Here is a 15,341-nt window from a genome sequence, read left to right as displayed (position 1 = left end):
AACATATATACCTTGGGCCCGACTAAAGAGGCTATTTGTAACATTAATTTGTTGATTTTAATCAATGTTTATTTTATAAAGAATGTCTCTAAACAGTAAAATTATATATAATAAGACAATTTTGTCACAGCAAAAGTGTATTTTTTTCCTTATCTTTTTCATTTGTCTATTGTTATTATTCCTAGACCCAATCCTGCTCATGAAATTATTTTGTATTTAATTTTAATTTTATAAAACATTTAAATATGTTAACAATAAACCAAATTTTAGAAGAGTAAATTGAATTGAACCAATTACGTTTTAGAATTGTGAATTGGATCTGCTGAACCAATCCCAACTCTAGAGAGTTGTAAGTCTATAATTTAATTTCAAATATTTTCATTATTTTCTTTGATATGGGTTACAATGATTATTTGCTAAGATAATGTATTATGTTATAAAACTATATTGTAAAAATCAAGCATATGCATCTTTTAAGTAGATGTGCACTTATTATTTTGGAACACAAATTCATTTACAAGATATGTAACTTTTTCTTTGCTTATATTTATACTTTTGCATATGCTACAAACTATTGAATGCATTCCCCTTGTGTCCTAATTTTTGAAAATTAATGTTTGAGAATTTAGATTTATATTTTCACAAATATTATTGTACATTTTTATCTTTCTAAGTCTTTGAATGGCTTTAAAGAAACTTTCGAGGGGTCTCAAATTTCAACCTTTACCTATTAACTTGTAGCTAATATGAATTTAATGAGTTGTGTAACACTTTTTTCTTATCTGAGTTAAGAACAATATGAATCTAAACCATTTGGGACTTCGGAAAACCTTCAAACGAGATTTGATTGTTTGCTGGTTCCGAGGTAGGGTTTTTTTTCCCTCCTTTCGGAAGATTGCTTATGACATTAATTAATCCCTTACGTTTAAAGCGCAAGTAACAAAAGCGTCGGATTGGCTACTCATAAGCTGATGTAAAAACGACGTCGTACAGAAAATGGTGCTCAGCCTTTTAGCTTGGTTACTCTTTAAAAATCGCCGTTGCTTTTTTCTTGTCGCCTGCATTTGGGTAGTATCTTCCTCCACCTGCTTAGAAATCTGTTGAGACCTCCTTCTGCCCGGTAGGTTTTCGCTCTTTAGTTCCTTCCTTGCCATATCTCCAAGCGATTTGCATTGCTTTCTGAATTTGGGTTTTCAAAGTTCCAGTTTGCCTGTAAAAGAGCCCTTCTTCCTTTGTTGATTTGCACGAGCTGCTTCACTCTTTAATAGGTTAGGCTGTTATTTATTTACATAATCGTTATTCTTTAATTATTATTTATTATCTTTTGGTTCTTGGATTGCTGGATTCTTAGGTTGAATATTTTTTTCCTTGGTATATGCCTTGGGTGAGGAGTATGTTTGAAATTTAATTATGGCAATGACTGTTCTTAATTGGTGTATGAATCGCGTGGCTTTTTATGGGAATTCACCTTAATCTCTAAATTTAAACTTCTGGGAGGAGAGTTATCAGTTGGCAGGGTTGGTTACTTTGGACGTTTCCCGTTCTCGGTGTTTGTCGTGGATGCTTTGTCTTGATAGGTTTTCTGGGCTGAGAATGTGCTGGCTGCGCATGTGGTTGAGATTGGGATTTATGGTGGTTGTAAGCGTTGTATGAATTATGACAGTGGTCTTGATACTGGGGATAGTAATCTCATGTTGTTTTGTTATCTGATTACTGTTTATGGGGTTTGAAGCTTTTATCCATTTTTTTTTATATATCTTTGTCAATGCTGTGCTTCTGGGGTGGCTTATTCTTTTACCCCGACTTTAAGCTTTGGAGTTTCTTATATCTATGGATTATTTTTTATCTGTGGTTGCTTTTGTGCTATCAATGTTCTTTTTACCTGTACTGCACTCATAGAAAAATTGGGAGTATGGACATATTTTTACCTGTGCTTGACTTTTGGAGAGTTTTACCATTGGACACTTTTTTAACCTTTCGTTTCACTTTTGAAGGATTTTTAATATTGGACCCCTGCTTGCTTTTGGAGACTTTTTAACTTTGGAAATTTGTAACCTGTACTTGAACATTGGACATTTTTTACATCTGATTTGCTTTTAGAGATTTTTGAACTTTGGACATTCGTTATCCATGCTTGACTTACGGAGGATTTTGAACTTGGGACATTTGTGCTTGTGCATAATTTGTGGGGGATCTTGGACTGTAAACATATTTTTTACCTGTTCTTGTTCTAGTTGTATCAGATTTGGGTTGTTGGCCTTCAAGTCTATTTTGGTTAGGGCAAATTTTTAGGTGAGTCATCCTAGTTAGATCAAGTTTTACCAGTGTCTTCAAACCTAAACTCTCAAAAGGTTAAAGATCTTAGAGCAGGGTAGATGCAACTTTGATGGAACCTTGCAAATTTATAAGTATGATACTTGTTTGTTTCAGACTATCAATATTGCTGTAATGCTGATCTCTATAGTTTGTATAAAGGTCACACCTATAGGATCCTTGATGACTGCTTTATCTGAGGAATCTTAAAAATATGGGAAACCTTAATGGAAGCAAAAATGAATAAGTAGTCTGGTGAACTAGGGTGTATAGTACTTAACAAACGATGCCTTAAATATATATTAAGGAATAAGTAGGAGAAGAAATAAATGGTCAAAACTTTTTTTAAAGGAGAAAAATGTAAATCCAATATAGGATTAGGAAGCTGTGATCTCTTGGTAGAATGAATGGACTGCAATTGGATATCAAGTATGTGTTTGTATTTTCCACTTTTAGTTCAGTTTTTAAAAGGATGAATTACATCGGTTTATATTTTCGATAAATTTATCATATTATTAAGTAACTATCAGTATTCTAGGCTGTAAAAGATTTGTAAACATCCTTGCCAAAAGTATTAGTGAATGGTTTTTAGTTTTGATTGATTAAATCTTTTAGATAGCTTCCTTTTAAAGCTTTTCCTGTATGACCATATGTATTAACATGATCAAGTGGATATCTGTCATGGTAGGGATCTTTATGGAAAATTATGTATCTTCTATATCCCTAATCAAAGATAAACCGTAAAAAACCCTAAGGTGGTACTTCACCAGAGGAACACGATATTCTTGTGGAAAACTAGCATGTTGACACTTCTTCACAAACTCATCTGGTGACCGTAGGTGGCTCCTTCTTCTTAAGGTTTTAGGACCATTATATTGATTTAGCTCTGATCTATTGATTTTTTCTCAGAACTACAACATAAGGGGCATCCCTTTGTCTAAGTTAAGACAAATCTTGCAAATTACCCCTTTTGTATTTTTGAAATGCTAAATTAGTATTCTTTGTTCGTATTGATGATTGTTTTTTGGTATCCATGTCTATGGAACTTAGGAATTAACTTACATTGCATGATTTTTAAAAAAATTTCAAGTTTATACTTTCTCACTTTTTTTTTTCTTTTCCAGATAGACCTGATTGTTTTCGTCTAATTGGTATAATTAGATTACACAGATATCTGTAGAGCTCACATACCTTGAGTTCTTAAAACTCCTATTTCCCTTTTTCTGTCCCGTTATAGAACAACAGAAGTTACTGTTAAATTTGGTCATCTTGTGACTACTGCTTATTAGTTTCTTTTTCTGCCACAGGTACATTTTATAATCCTTTTGGGTGCTAAATCAGTTGCTCCATTAACTGAAAGCTTAAAAAGGGATTTTGCTGGCAATGTTGCTGTTCTATCGAGAAGAAAATTGTTTCCATTTCTATGTTGATTAATTATACTGGTATATTTATTTTCATTTGATCCCCTAGTTTATTTTGGCTCCCCCCTCCCCTCTAAAAAAGATTTTATATTAGTTTGCTTTCTTTTTGTCTTCTACTGCTGTATCTGCACCTAACTAAGAGTATTTATGTGTTGTTTTTGAAGCTTTTCCTTGGAAGCAATTTCTATTCTGTTTCCTGCATGGAGGGAGCACTTTGAATCACATCAGACTATTGCTTCCTTCTTTTTTTGTAATCATGGCTGATCATGATCATGCTTTAGTGGTAGCTGATACTTCTCATTCCCTTGTAGAACATACATTAGCAGATACTTCTCGTGCCCTTGTAGAACAGACATTAGTTATCGGGCAGGAATTTCCTGATGTTGAAACTTGCAGAAGAACCTTGAAAGATATCGCTATAGCATTGCATTTTGATCTTCGGATAGTGAAATCTGATCGCAGCCGATTTATAGCCAAGTGCTCCAAAGAAGGTTGTCCTTGGCGTGTCCATGTTGCAAAGTGTCCTGGAGTTCCAACTTTCTCAATTAGAACTCTGCATGGGGAGCATACATGTGAAGGGGTTCGCAACCTCCATCATCAGCAAGCATCGGTGGGTTGGGTTGCAAGATCAGTAGAAGCACGCGTTCGGGATAATCCACAGTACAAACCAAAAGAAATTCTGCAAGATATCCGTGATCAGCATGGAGTTGCTGTTTCTTATATGCAAGCTTGGCGTGGAAAGGAGCGAAGTATGGCAGCACTTCATGGGACTTTTGAAGAAGGGTATCGCCTTCTTCCTGCATACTGTGAGCAAATAAGGAAAACCAACCCTGGAAGTGTTGCATCAGTTTTTGCTACTGGACAAGAAAATTGTTTCCAGCGCCTGTTTATTTCTTACCGTGCATCTATCTATGGGTTTATAAATGCTTGTAGACCACTTTTGGAACTTGATAAGGCAGATCTGAAAGGAAAATACTTGGGTACATTACTTTGTGCTGCAGCTGTTGATGCTGACGATGCATTGTTTCCCTTGGCAATAGCTATTGTTGATCTGGAAAGTGATGAAAATTGGATGTGGTTCATGTCAGAGTTGAGGAAGCTTCTTGGTGTAAACACTGAAAACATGCCTAGACTTACAATACTATCTGAAAGACGGCAAAGCATTGTAGATGCTGTAGAAACCCATTTTCCAAGTGCTTTTCATGGTTTTTGTCTACGTTATGTCAGTGAAAATTTCCGTGATACATTTAAGAACACAAAGTTGGTGAATATCTTCTGGAATGCTGTTTATGCTCTCACTACTGTTGAATTTGAGAGCAAAATTTCTGAGATGGTAGAGATCTCACAGGATGTTATACAATGGTTTCAACACTTCCCTCCCCAGCTTTGGGCAGTAGCATATTTTGAAGGAGTGCGATATGGCCACTTTTCACTAGGTGTGACGGAGTTGTTGTATAATTGGGCCCTTGAATGTCATGAGCTGCCTGTTGTGCAAATGATGGAACATATTCGCCATCAACTAACCTCTTGGTTTAACAATCGTCGTGAAATGGGAATGAGGTGGACCTCGAGTCTTGTGCCATCTGCTGAGAAGCGGATTTTAGAGGCAATTGCAGATGCTCGTTGCTATCAAGTACTTAGAGCAAATGAAATTGAGTTTGAGATTGTCTCAACCGAGAGGACGAATATTGTGGATATTAGAAGTCGTGTGTGTTCCTGTCGCCGTTGGCAGCTGTATGGTTTACCTTGTGCACATGCTGCAGCAGCACTTATTTCTTGTGGGCAGAATGCTCATCTGTTTGCTGAACCTTGTTTCACAGTGGCAAGCTACCGTGAGACATATTCCCAGATGATAAATCCTATTCCAGATAAGAGCACTTGGAAGGAGCAAGGTGAGGGAGCTGAGGGTGGAGCTGCCAAGCTTGATATCACAATACGCCCTCCCAAGTATCGCCGGCCACCTGGCAGACCCAAAAAGAAAGTTCTTCGTGTAGAGAATTTGAAGCGCCCAAAGAGAGTTGTTCAATGTGGTAGATGCCATTTATTAGGACATTCTCAAAAGAAATGCACAATGCCAATTTGACTCCTATTTAGCTTCTTTTTCTGTTTTGTTTTTTCCCTCCCTTTTACCCTTTAATATTTTCTTCTGAAATCCTAATAGAATCTGAGTCATGTTTGTAATCTTATTGTATGTTTTTAACATTCTAGTTTCAGAATAAGCATTCACTACTTTTGCTTCAACTTGTCCATCTTCTGCTCATTGCTGCAGCTTGTTCGTGTTTTCGATCCACCTTTCCTTTTATAAGCACATAACAATTAAATTATTGTCATCTTATATTTGAAAGATATTATGTATTTCATATTATTGTTTCAGTTTTTACAGGTCTATCCGAAATTTGTCAGCTACGTGTATATAAAACTTCATGATCAACTTCTGCTGTACTAATTGATGTTTCTGGAACTTGAATCGCAATTCTATAGGGGATAAGTCATTTCCTTTTGATGATTTTTTCAGGTAAGTGCTATCATATTTACAGTTTTCCATCCTAGCTGTCGATGGTTAAAAGGCAAGTTTTTGTGTATATCTAATGTGCTTTCTCCCTTAGCTCAGCCATGCTCAGTCTGTTTTGCCAACCCTTTTTTTTTTATACCAGGTCTGATAGCTGGAGTGGTAATGTGTGTCTCGCTTGAAAGCTGCAGATATCACTGCTGGTGTACTCTTGGCTGAGCATAAGCCAAGAAAAGGATAGGCATGTGCCTCCCAGTTGCATTTTCTTTTTCTTGGTTACTTCTGATTACCCTCTCATTTTGATTGTTTATTTTATAAGACTTTATCATTGATTTGTATTATTAGTTGTTCATAATAGATTTTGGGGCATAGGGATAGTTATAGACCACACCAGAGGCCAGGCTCCTCCCAGGCCTATGGGCTTGGCTCAGCTCAGGCTGGGTGCTACTCAGAATTTTTCTAGACCTGTCTGGTGAGATTATTTTTTAATTTTAATTCTAAAATATGATTAAAATATTTTTAATATTTTAATAATAAAATAAAATTTAAATGGCTGGATTGGGTCGGGTAAAGGCCTAGGGTTTGGAGGTACAAATTGGCTTGACTCAAGCTGGGCCCTCGATAGGATTTTTCTAGGCCCGTACCATGAGCTATTTTATTTTAAAATGTATTTAAAATATTAATATAAAAATATTTGTATATTTTAATAATAAATAAATTTTAAACAAATGGGTTGGGTCAAGTCAGGGCCTAGGTTTTAGAGGTGCTAATTGGGTCCAGCTTAGCTCGGCCCAGGAACATCTCTAGATAGTTATAAGTCGGTAATTTAATTTCAATTATTCTCATTATTTTCTTTGATATGGTTTATGACATGCTATCTGCTACAATAATTATTTGCTATGATTTGTATTGTGTTATAAAACGATGTTTTAAAAGTTGATATTGTCCTCATGAGTTTACGAAGCGTGTGCATCTTTAAGTAGATGTGCACTGGATACTTTTTTGCTTGGATTTGGTCTTGGAAGGTGCTGCTGTTTAAAAGTGGTGTGGGGTTTTCTTCTTTTTCTGTAGTCATATGCGTTCTCTGATGACCATTTTTTGAAGAGTTTGAAGGAATAAGGTTTTGTGAGGTTAGATATTTAGATCTATGTCTGGTTTTGTATTTTCTGAATTGCATTCATTTTGGTCCTGGCATCTGCTTTTTGTTTGTGCATTTTTAAGCCTGATATTATTGAGTGGAGAAATTTCACGTCTTTGATGATGAACTCTTTAGCAAATCTTTGTTTTTATTTCCATAACTGACCCATGACTACTGCTTACCATGATTTTATTGCAAGATTTAAGTTATTTCCTCATCTATTGTGATTGAGGTTACCTGGTCTAGAGTAGATTTAACTTGCTTCTTGAAGCCTGGGATCACATATCTGCATCTATATAAGCTATGATATAGTTTTGTTCTGTTCTGTCCCTGACTTGACATCAAAATTGTTTGCTAAGCTTTGTTTTGAATCTTGCCGGTCTCTTTCTTTAAGACATGAACACCACTGTTTTTGCATTTATTATCAGATGAAAAAACTATCTCCTTATATGTCGTGGTCATTATTTGATTCTTGCTTACCCATTTTTTTGATGATGAACTCTTGAGAAAATCTTGGTATTTATTTCCCAACATGTCTCATGAATGGCTTCCATTGTGTTATTGCGTGAGTTTAAAATATTTCCATATCTGTCTGAGTGAGGCTTAATTCTGGTGTATTCCTAAGTTGATATCAAGCCTTTGGTCGAGTTATGCATTTAGTCATTGTATTTTATCTAAGTATGATAATTTGTAAAAATGGAGTCTTGTACTTTTCAATGTCAGTTCAATCCTTAGTGATGACAATTTTTCTGTCATGTACTTTGACGTGGAGTTTTGACTGAAGCTGATTTGATATTTTTTTTTTATTGATGTGGAGTTGAATTTGATGATATAGCATTTTTTCATATAATGACATGACATTATTAACTGGTGTTGATGTGATGATGATGTGGTATTTTTGGTCATTTAAAAAATAAAAAAAAAATTACTTTATTAACAAAAGAAGCAAGGAAATGAGAATTAACTAGACAAGAAATGTGTAAGAATTGCATGCTCAAGTGGGATTTTGTTTCCTAAGGAAATGAGACGTAAGTAGATGAAAAGAGGGTCTGAAATTTTTTTAAACTAATTGGGGTTTAACAGTTAAAAGAAATCAACCAAACAAATATAGAGAAATCGAAAGATATGAACTTAAATTTTGAAACCAAGAATTTTTATTCTTTTAGGGTTTAGGCAATGAAGAGAAATTTGGATAGAAGGAGAATGTGGACCCAAAGTTGGAAGAGAATTCAAAAAGAAGGGAACCAAAAGAGTAAAATGTCCACTTTGAGGCTTTTGATTTGGGCCAAAAATCACATAAAGAGATGTTCTTGGATTTTGCTTTCGATAGAGGGTAAGAAGGGAGTTTGGGCTGCAACAAGTAAAGAAGATGACACTCTTTTTTTTTATTTGTTCTTCTTCCCAACAAGAAGATGACATTACTTGGATCCAACTTTCGGACTCTTTTTATTGTTGTTTCTTTTGTTAATAAAGCAATTATTTTTATAATTTTTTCAAATTGCTAAAAATGTCACACCATTGCCCGGTCAAGGTCACATTAGCATCATGTTAGTACTATCCTTAGATTTGGCAATTTTTTTGCACACAATACAGTAACACGACATAGAGGAATTAAGCAGGTTTAGAATTAAGGTAATCCTATTTTGTGTCATAAATGGGTTAAATTCACTTTATTTATTTATTTATTTGTGTTATTTTATTATATTACACGTTTAATAAATGTATGTGTTCATGTTTAGAATTCAAATACGCTTAATTAATTTTGTTATGCTGTGTTAATATTTTATATTTACACGACAAGGTTAAAACACAAATATAAATTGTCAAATCTAATTATTATTATATCATTTACAAAATGTCACATCATCGTTGCTATACTATCAAATTCAACACTAACAAGAGAATGTTAAGTTTACATCATGAAAGAATTTAAATATTATTAACATTGGACTAATATTGTAAATTTTGAAAAGGAAAGAAATTCGATTTTTATAAATTATTATATGAAATTAAATTAACTACTTTCACAGAGTATAGTAATTAATTCATTACATAATTTTTTTTAAAAAATAAACATAAGTTAATATTCTGTTTCTTCTAGCAAATCCAGCCCATGGATGTGCCCAGCCCAACAACATGCGAATTCCATTTTCACACTAAAAACCCTGAAACCACAGAACCGAACCGACTAAAAAGAATATGGAGTTGGCGAACAAGCTGGTGGCGCTAGCAGCCAGGGCAGCGAACAGCAACGTAGTGATCGACGCGTGCTTGGTGACCTCATTTGCGGTGCTAGGCATTCGATCTCTCAACCAGCAAAAGGATATAGAAGCCCTGGAAGCGGAGAAGGATTCCTTGACCAAAACCAACAAGGCTATGAAAAAGGCCATCTGGGATTGGAAGCAGCAGCTCTTTGCTGAAGCCGACTCTGACTCTCCTCTTGTCCCTCTCGCTAGCCTCAAAGCCATCTATGGCGAAGCCCCATCTCCTCCAATTGGTAATTTTCTTTTCTTTTTGTTTTTTGTGATAGAAATATGTTTTTTTTTTTGGTTTTCCTATACATATTCTTCAATATATGTGTTGACATCTTATTTGGGACATGTTTCAATTGAAATTCTTCCTACCAGAATACCAAAAAATGGTCTGTTGCCAGATGGATCCGCACAAATCCTTAGATGCGAAACACTTTAAAGTGGATTTTTAAAAAAAATAAAATTATATACCATCTCCAATCCAATTGGTTTTGCTTTGTATTTGTGTCAGGAGATGCTACAAAAGAAGATGCAAAATCTCCAGCCTCCAAATTTGTAGTCTGAACTCTATATTGGATTAGCTAACTTCTGAGGGCGCAAGAATTCTGTGTAACCAATCAAAATTTAGTGGACAAAGAGTCGAATTTCTGGCCTTACCTCCGAGTGTTGGATCCGTTGTGTTCAGTTTTGTGCCGGAACGGTGATCCTAATGGTAAAGAAATAAACAATCAGTCAAGGAGCAGTTGTTGTTGATAACGTTAATCCTATTCCATCACTTACATAATAATTGTGTTGTCTTGTTTGCCCCGAGCTTGGGTGAAAGCATCTCCAAATCCTCGCAGGTGTAAAAAGATTCATTGAGGTAAATGTTTTGATCGTATGCAGCTGCTTTAGCAGTAACACACCTTCTTAATTGAAGTGCATTAGAGGAAATAAAGTGGGTTGTTTAGGCTGGTGCTGAGTGTTTTTAGTTGAGTGATGGTAGCTCAACTGATTCATTTTCTTTGTTATCAAAACATTGCATTGCTCCTGATAGTGGTGGTCATGTTCCGCACTCCTTCCATGTCTTTCAGCCGTCGTCTCCCTCTTAAATATCAAGCTTTTGTTCAAAGAAAATGTAATTCCGGGATGCGGCTAATTTCACATGGATACTCACATGATCAACCCCAAGAACGATTCAACCCATCTAATAATCACTGTTCCTGATAGCGTTAAATTATTGTGATGAAACAAATTGGGTTGATTTTCCACCTGGCATCAGCTCAAGACTCATAACTTTATCATTAGATAATTTGTTGTAGGAATTTTTTTTCTGAAACAATTATTTGTATTAAATTTAAACAAGAACAATATCCATGATTAATTTTGATATCTTACAATAAAAATAAATTTTTGAAGAAAGGGGGCAAATCAAAGTGTTTGGCTAACAATAAAATTCAAACTCATGACAATTAAAGGCGGTTAATTTGATATATAGTAGATAAGAGTATTATTAATTTAGGTCTAATTTTCTACACGTAATCAAACGAGATCTCCTACTCCTTATGGGGTTTAGATAAAGAACGTATATATATACACTCTTCTACACCTAAACCGACTGCATCTCCTATTCCTCATAGGATTTAGCTAAAAAAAAGGGTATATATATAGAAGTAATTAAAAGCTTGTGCTGTATATTCTTTGTACGCAGCCCTTGGAAAATTATCTACAATCATGTCAAACCATACAATTCCTATGGATGCAGTGAGCGGCATATTGAGTCTCCTTCCAGTCGAGTCTTCTTCGTTTCAAGAGCGTGTCAAAGGAATGGTGTTCCTTCATCACCGAGCCTTATTTCATCAAACTCCATCTCTCTCAATCTATGGAAACCAACAGGAATAATCGCAACATCATATTTAAAGATGTAGAATCCGGTAAACTCCTCTCTGTAGATTTTGATTCCATCGATTTCCAAAACCTCAAAGCAATCAATAACCCGTTGAAGCATCTTAGTGGATGTGGTGCTGATGATGATTATGGAGATATCCAAGTTTTTGATTCATGCAACGGGTTACTCTGCTTAATCAACAAAAGATACAGGATAATCGAGTTGTGGAACATTTCGACAGGGGATTACAAAGTCTTACCAGATGAGTTGTTGAAAGTAACAGGTGCATCTGGGGAGATTTGGTATTTCTATGGCTTCGGGTATGACTCAATCAATGACGATTACAAGATAGTAAGAGTTGCACAAGAGATTGACTCAAGAAACCATACACTTATAAGTGAAGTAAAAGTTTATAGTTTAAAGGCTTTACAAGGATGTCTTTGTATAATTACGACTTGTTTCAACGACGAAGTTAATATATGGATGATGAAGGATTATGGGGTGAAAGAGTCTTGGACAATACTGTATAGTTTCCAAGGTGTAGATACTAGATTTTGGTTAATACTGTTACTCTAAAGAATTATGTTATAACATAATGTTGTAAAGAGAACAACCACAACAAGTGAAGTGTTACTTCATGCAGAATAACTAGAACAAGTGAAGCGCTACTTCACGCAGAATTAGTGAAGGGCTACTTCAAGTACTACTTGAAGCAAAACAATTAGAAAAAGTAAAGTATTACTCCATATGGAACAACTAATACAAGTAGAACAGCCACTTTGAATAGAATAACCGCTTCACTTGGATGACAGAATAAGTGGCAGGGTTCATGGGTTACTTTCATCTTGGGATGTTCCAGAGAGTTTAGCTTGGTGGCTTAGATATGGAGGTAGTTAAGAGGTCTTTCTCTTAACCCTTTCCTGAAGTACAAGTGTTTCACCCTTTTATCTTGTTCTCGTATACTTATTCATGTACAACTTATTTTCTTGTCCCTATTCTCGTACAGCTTTTTCTCTTCTACCTATTCTTGTACACCTCTTTTCTATTACCTTTACTTGAGAACAAGTCTTACTACATCCAATTACAGTAACGGTTACTTTCATTAATATTCTTCATAATAATGTTATTCATTAGGCGCATTAAAGCCTATTTTTATGTAACCGCCACTTTCAGCACTATATATAGAGCCTCACAATTCATTTGAGAGGACTATTCTCTCCCCCTCCAAGCTAACACATTCTCAACTTGAGAGCTTCTCTCTCTAAATTATCTCTCTAATTATCTTGTAGTCTCTAAGTCTCTTTAAGTCTTTTCTTATTGTCTTCCACCTGCCACAGCACTTAGTACTTCAGGAACTGCTTCAATCTTCCTCTCTGCCGCCTCTGGCACATCCTTTTACTTGTTTACAACGCTTCCTCTCCCTATCACAAGAACCCCCTTTACACAAGGAAATATACCTTCGGCGCCTCATGTATACCCTTTGAGGCCTCTGGCTTATTCAAGAACTGCTGACCGACTTCTACTACACCACTAAGGCTTATCTCTTTTATGGTATGACCTAAAAGAGAATCAGTTTGAAAAGGTCGACCTTCCTCAATTGAAAAATGTTAAAACCTTTCTTGTGGAGATTATGTGTGGAAAGTCTTGTTCAACTTGGTAAATCAATTAAAGCATAAACAAGATTAAAGATTAGAGAAGCAGAAGACGAAATATTGGCACAAGATTTTTGTTCTTTTATCTATTTGTTATCATAAGTACATAGCTTGTCTTTGTCCCTTTGATTCTGACAAAATTGATGAGGCAAGCGGCATAGAGGCACAGACAAAAATGGGAGAATGTTAGATGCATTTCTCATTAAGGAAAAATCAAGGTACAGTGAGTTTTATATACACCCCTGTAACTAATCAGGGAATAAAAGAAAGAAAAGCAATTAACTAATTTGTATCAACTAACTAACTAACATTTAATAATAATGAGTAAAGGTAACTCTTTAACAATAACTTGTGGTATGACTGGTAAATAGCAAAACGTTGCGTTTTGCTTCTCTCATTTATTTCTTCTTAATACGGTGCATTTGACTCTACCTTCTTTGCCCATCCATTTGCAGATTCGAGTCTCTGTCTCCTTCTTTTCTGTTTATTCTCTTGAGCTTATTTATTCACATTGTTCAGCTAATACTCCCCCTCAAGATGGATTGTGATCATTGATAACATTCATCTTGCTCATCAAGCTGTTAAATTGTTTTGGTTGTAGTGCCTTAGTAAATAAATTTGCAAGTTGAAGTTTGGTTGAGATGTGTAACGGCTTGATAATTCCAGTCAAAACCTTTTCCCGGATGAAATGGCAATCCATCTCTATATGCTTCGTTTGTTCATGGAATACTGGATTCTTGCAGATATTCAATACTGATTGATTGTCACAATAGAAACTTACTGATTCATCATGTCTTACATCAAGATCTGCAAGTAGGACCTTTAACCAGATCACTTCACAGCATGCAGTTGCCATCGATCTATATTCAGCTTCTGTTGAACTTCTAGCCACCACCTGTTGTTTCTTTGATTTCCTACTTATCAATGATACCCCAATAAAAATGCAGTATCCTGTTATTGACTTTCGAGTATCTGGGCATCCTGCCTAGTCACTATCAGAGTATGCTGAAATTACTGGCTTTGTTCCTGTTTTCATTAAAATCCCTTAGCCTGGTGACCCTTTGAGATATTTCAACACTCTGTGTGCTGATATGAGATGCTGTTTTCCTAGTTTATCCATGAACTGTGAAAGGACTTGAACTGCATATGAGATCTCTGGTTTGGTGAATGTCAAGTATAAAAGTTTCCCAACTAGCTGTCTGTAACTTGTGGGATTAAATAACTGCTCCTTCTTTTCAGCCTTACTTAACTTATGATTATAGTCAATAAGCGTTGACATTGGTTTGCATCCAAGTAATCCTTGTTCTTCTAAGAGATCAAGTATATACTTTCTTTGGCAAATGGATATTCCCTTAGCTGACTGATCAATCTTAAGGCCTAAAAAGTATTTAACATTTCTTAGATCCTTCAATTTGAATTGTGATTTCAGATACTGTTTTACATCATCTGATGCCTTGGTGGATGTGCTTCCAACTATGATGTCATCAACATAAACCAATAAAGCAGTAAAACTCCCATATTCCTTCTTCATTGTGAATAATGAATAATCTGACATAGACTGTTTAAATCCATATATTAAAACGAAAGCTGTAAGTTTTGGCATTCCATTGTCTGGATGCCTGCTTCAATCCGTATATGGACTTATGGAGTCTACAAACCATTTTGCCTTTAGCTGGATACTCCCCCTTGATGTCATATCCTTGTGGCAACTCCATGTATACTTCTTCTTCTAGGTCTCCATTCAAGAATGCATTATTGACATCAAGTTGAGATAATGTCCAATTACACATTGTTGCAACAGCAAAGAAGACTCTTACTGATGTCTGCTTGGCTACTGGGCTATAGGTCTCTTGAAAATCAAAACCTTCAACTTGGTTATAGCCTTTTGCTACCAACCGAGCCTTGTATCTCTCTATGTCTCCATTTGCCTTCAATTTCACTTTATACACCCACTTGCATCCAATTGCATGAGAATTTGGAAGCAATGGAACTATACTCCATGTCATATTATCTTCCAAAGCTTTAAGTTCAACATTCATGGCTTCTTTCCAATGAGAATGATTTATTTCATCTTGGTAAGAACTTGGTTCATGTCACGAATCGGAACCTCCCTCGGGCCCATGACAACCGCCGCAACGTCCCTATTGACACTCATTATTCGAAATGTCAATCGGAATCCCGCAAGACTA

At 35.6% G+C, this 15,341-nt stretch overlaps 3 protein-coding genes across 8 annotated transcripts; all 3 read left to right on the top strand.

The window, feature by feature from the left end:
* The first annotated feature begins 1,005 nt into the window (after window positions 1–1,005).
* Window positions 1,006–5,975, top strand: LOC18592328 (uncharacterized). 5 transcript variants are annotated; one of them, XM_007018989.3, is made up of 4 exons: window positions 1,006–1,120; window positions 1,206–1,268; window positions 3,621–3,755; window positions 3,899–5,975. In XM_007018989.3, exons 3-4 carry the CDS (start codon window positions 3,737–3,739, stop codon window positions 5,815–5,817), a joined length of 1,938 nt encoding a protein of 645 aa, XP_007019051.1. In that variant the 5' UTR covers window positions 1,006–1,120; window positions 1,206–1,268; window positions 3,621–3,736; the 3' UTR covers window positions 5,818–5,975. The 5 variants fall into 5 exon arrangements, with proteins under 5 accessions (XP_007019051.1, XP_088665318.1, XP_088665316.1 ...); XM_088809192.1 differs by lacking the exon at window positions 3,621–3,755; XM_088809190.1 differs by lacking the exon at window positions 1,206–1,268 and having other exon boundaries at window positions 1,035–1,120.
* A 3,532-nt stretch (window positions 5,976–9,507) lies between these two features.
* On the top strand, window positions 9,508–10,664 carry LOC18592327 (uncharacterized). 2 transcript variants are annotated; one of them, XM_088808829.1, is made up of 2 exons: window positions 9,508–9,878; window positions 10,009–10,130. In XM_088808829.1, exons 1-2 carry the CDS (start codon window positions 9,581–9,583, stop codon window positions 10,083–10,085), a joined length of 375 nt encoding a protein of 124 aa, XP_088664955.1. In that variant the 5' UTR covers window positions 9,508–9,580; the 3' UTR covers window positions 10,086–10,130. The 2 variants fall into 2 exon arrangements, with proteins under 2 accessions (XP_088664955.1, XP_007019048.1); XM_007018986.3 differs by lacking the exon at window positions 10,009–10,130 and adding an exon at window positions 10,145–10,664 and having other exon boundaries at window positions 9,549–9,878.
* A 97-nt stretch (window positions 10,665–10,761) lies between these two features.
* On the top strand, window positions 10,762–12,076 carry LOC18592325 (F-box protein CPR1-like). The gene is made up of 2 exons (XM_018125669.2): window positions 10,762–10,831; window positions 11,394–12,076. Exons 1-2 carry the CDS (start codon window positions 10,762–10,764, stop codon window positions 12,074–12,076), a joined length of 753 nt encoding a protein of 250 aa, XP_017981158.2.
* The last annotated feature ends 3,265 nt before the right edge of the window (window positions 12,077–15,341 follow it).

The sequence above is a fragment of the Theobroma cacao genome, chromosome 8 (assembly GCF_053813885.1).
Source record: "Theobroma cacao isolate CCN51 chromosome 8, ASM5381388v1, whole genome shotgun sequence".
Classification (NCBI taxonomy): Eukaryota; Viridiplantae; Streptophyta; class Magnoliopsida; order Malvales; family Malvaceae; genus Theobroma; species Theobroma cacao.
This window is presented reverse-complemented; position numbering and strand designations above follow the sequence as displayed.

Bases quoted from the DNA above. Each gene is read 5' to 3' on its own strand.
- LOC18592327 (XM_088808829.1), top strand. From the start codon at position 9,581: ATGGAGTTGGCGAACAAGCTGGTGGCGCTAGCAGCCAGGGCAGCGAAC. The intron at 9,879-10,008 runs GTAATTTTCTTT...TCTTCCTACCAG, and splicing joins AGCCCCATCTCCTCCAATTG to AATACCAAAAAATGGTCTGT.
- LOC18592325 (XM_018125669.2), top strand. From the start codon at position 10,762: ATGCGGCTAATTTCACATGGATACTCACATGATCAACCCCAAGAACGA. The intron at 10,832-11,393 runs GTTCCTGATAGC...CGGCATATTGAG, and splicing joins CAACCCATCTAATAATCACT to TCTCCTTCCAGTCGAGTCTT.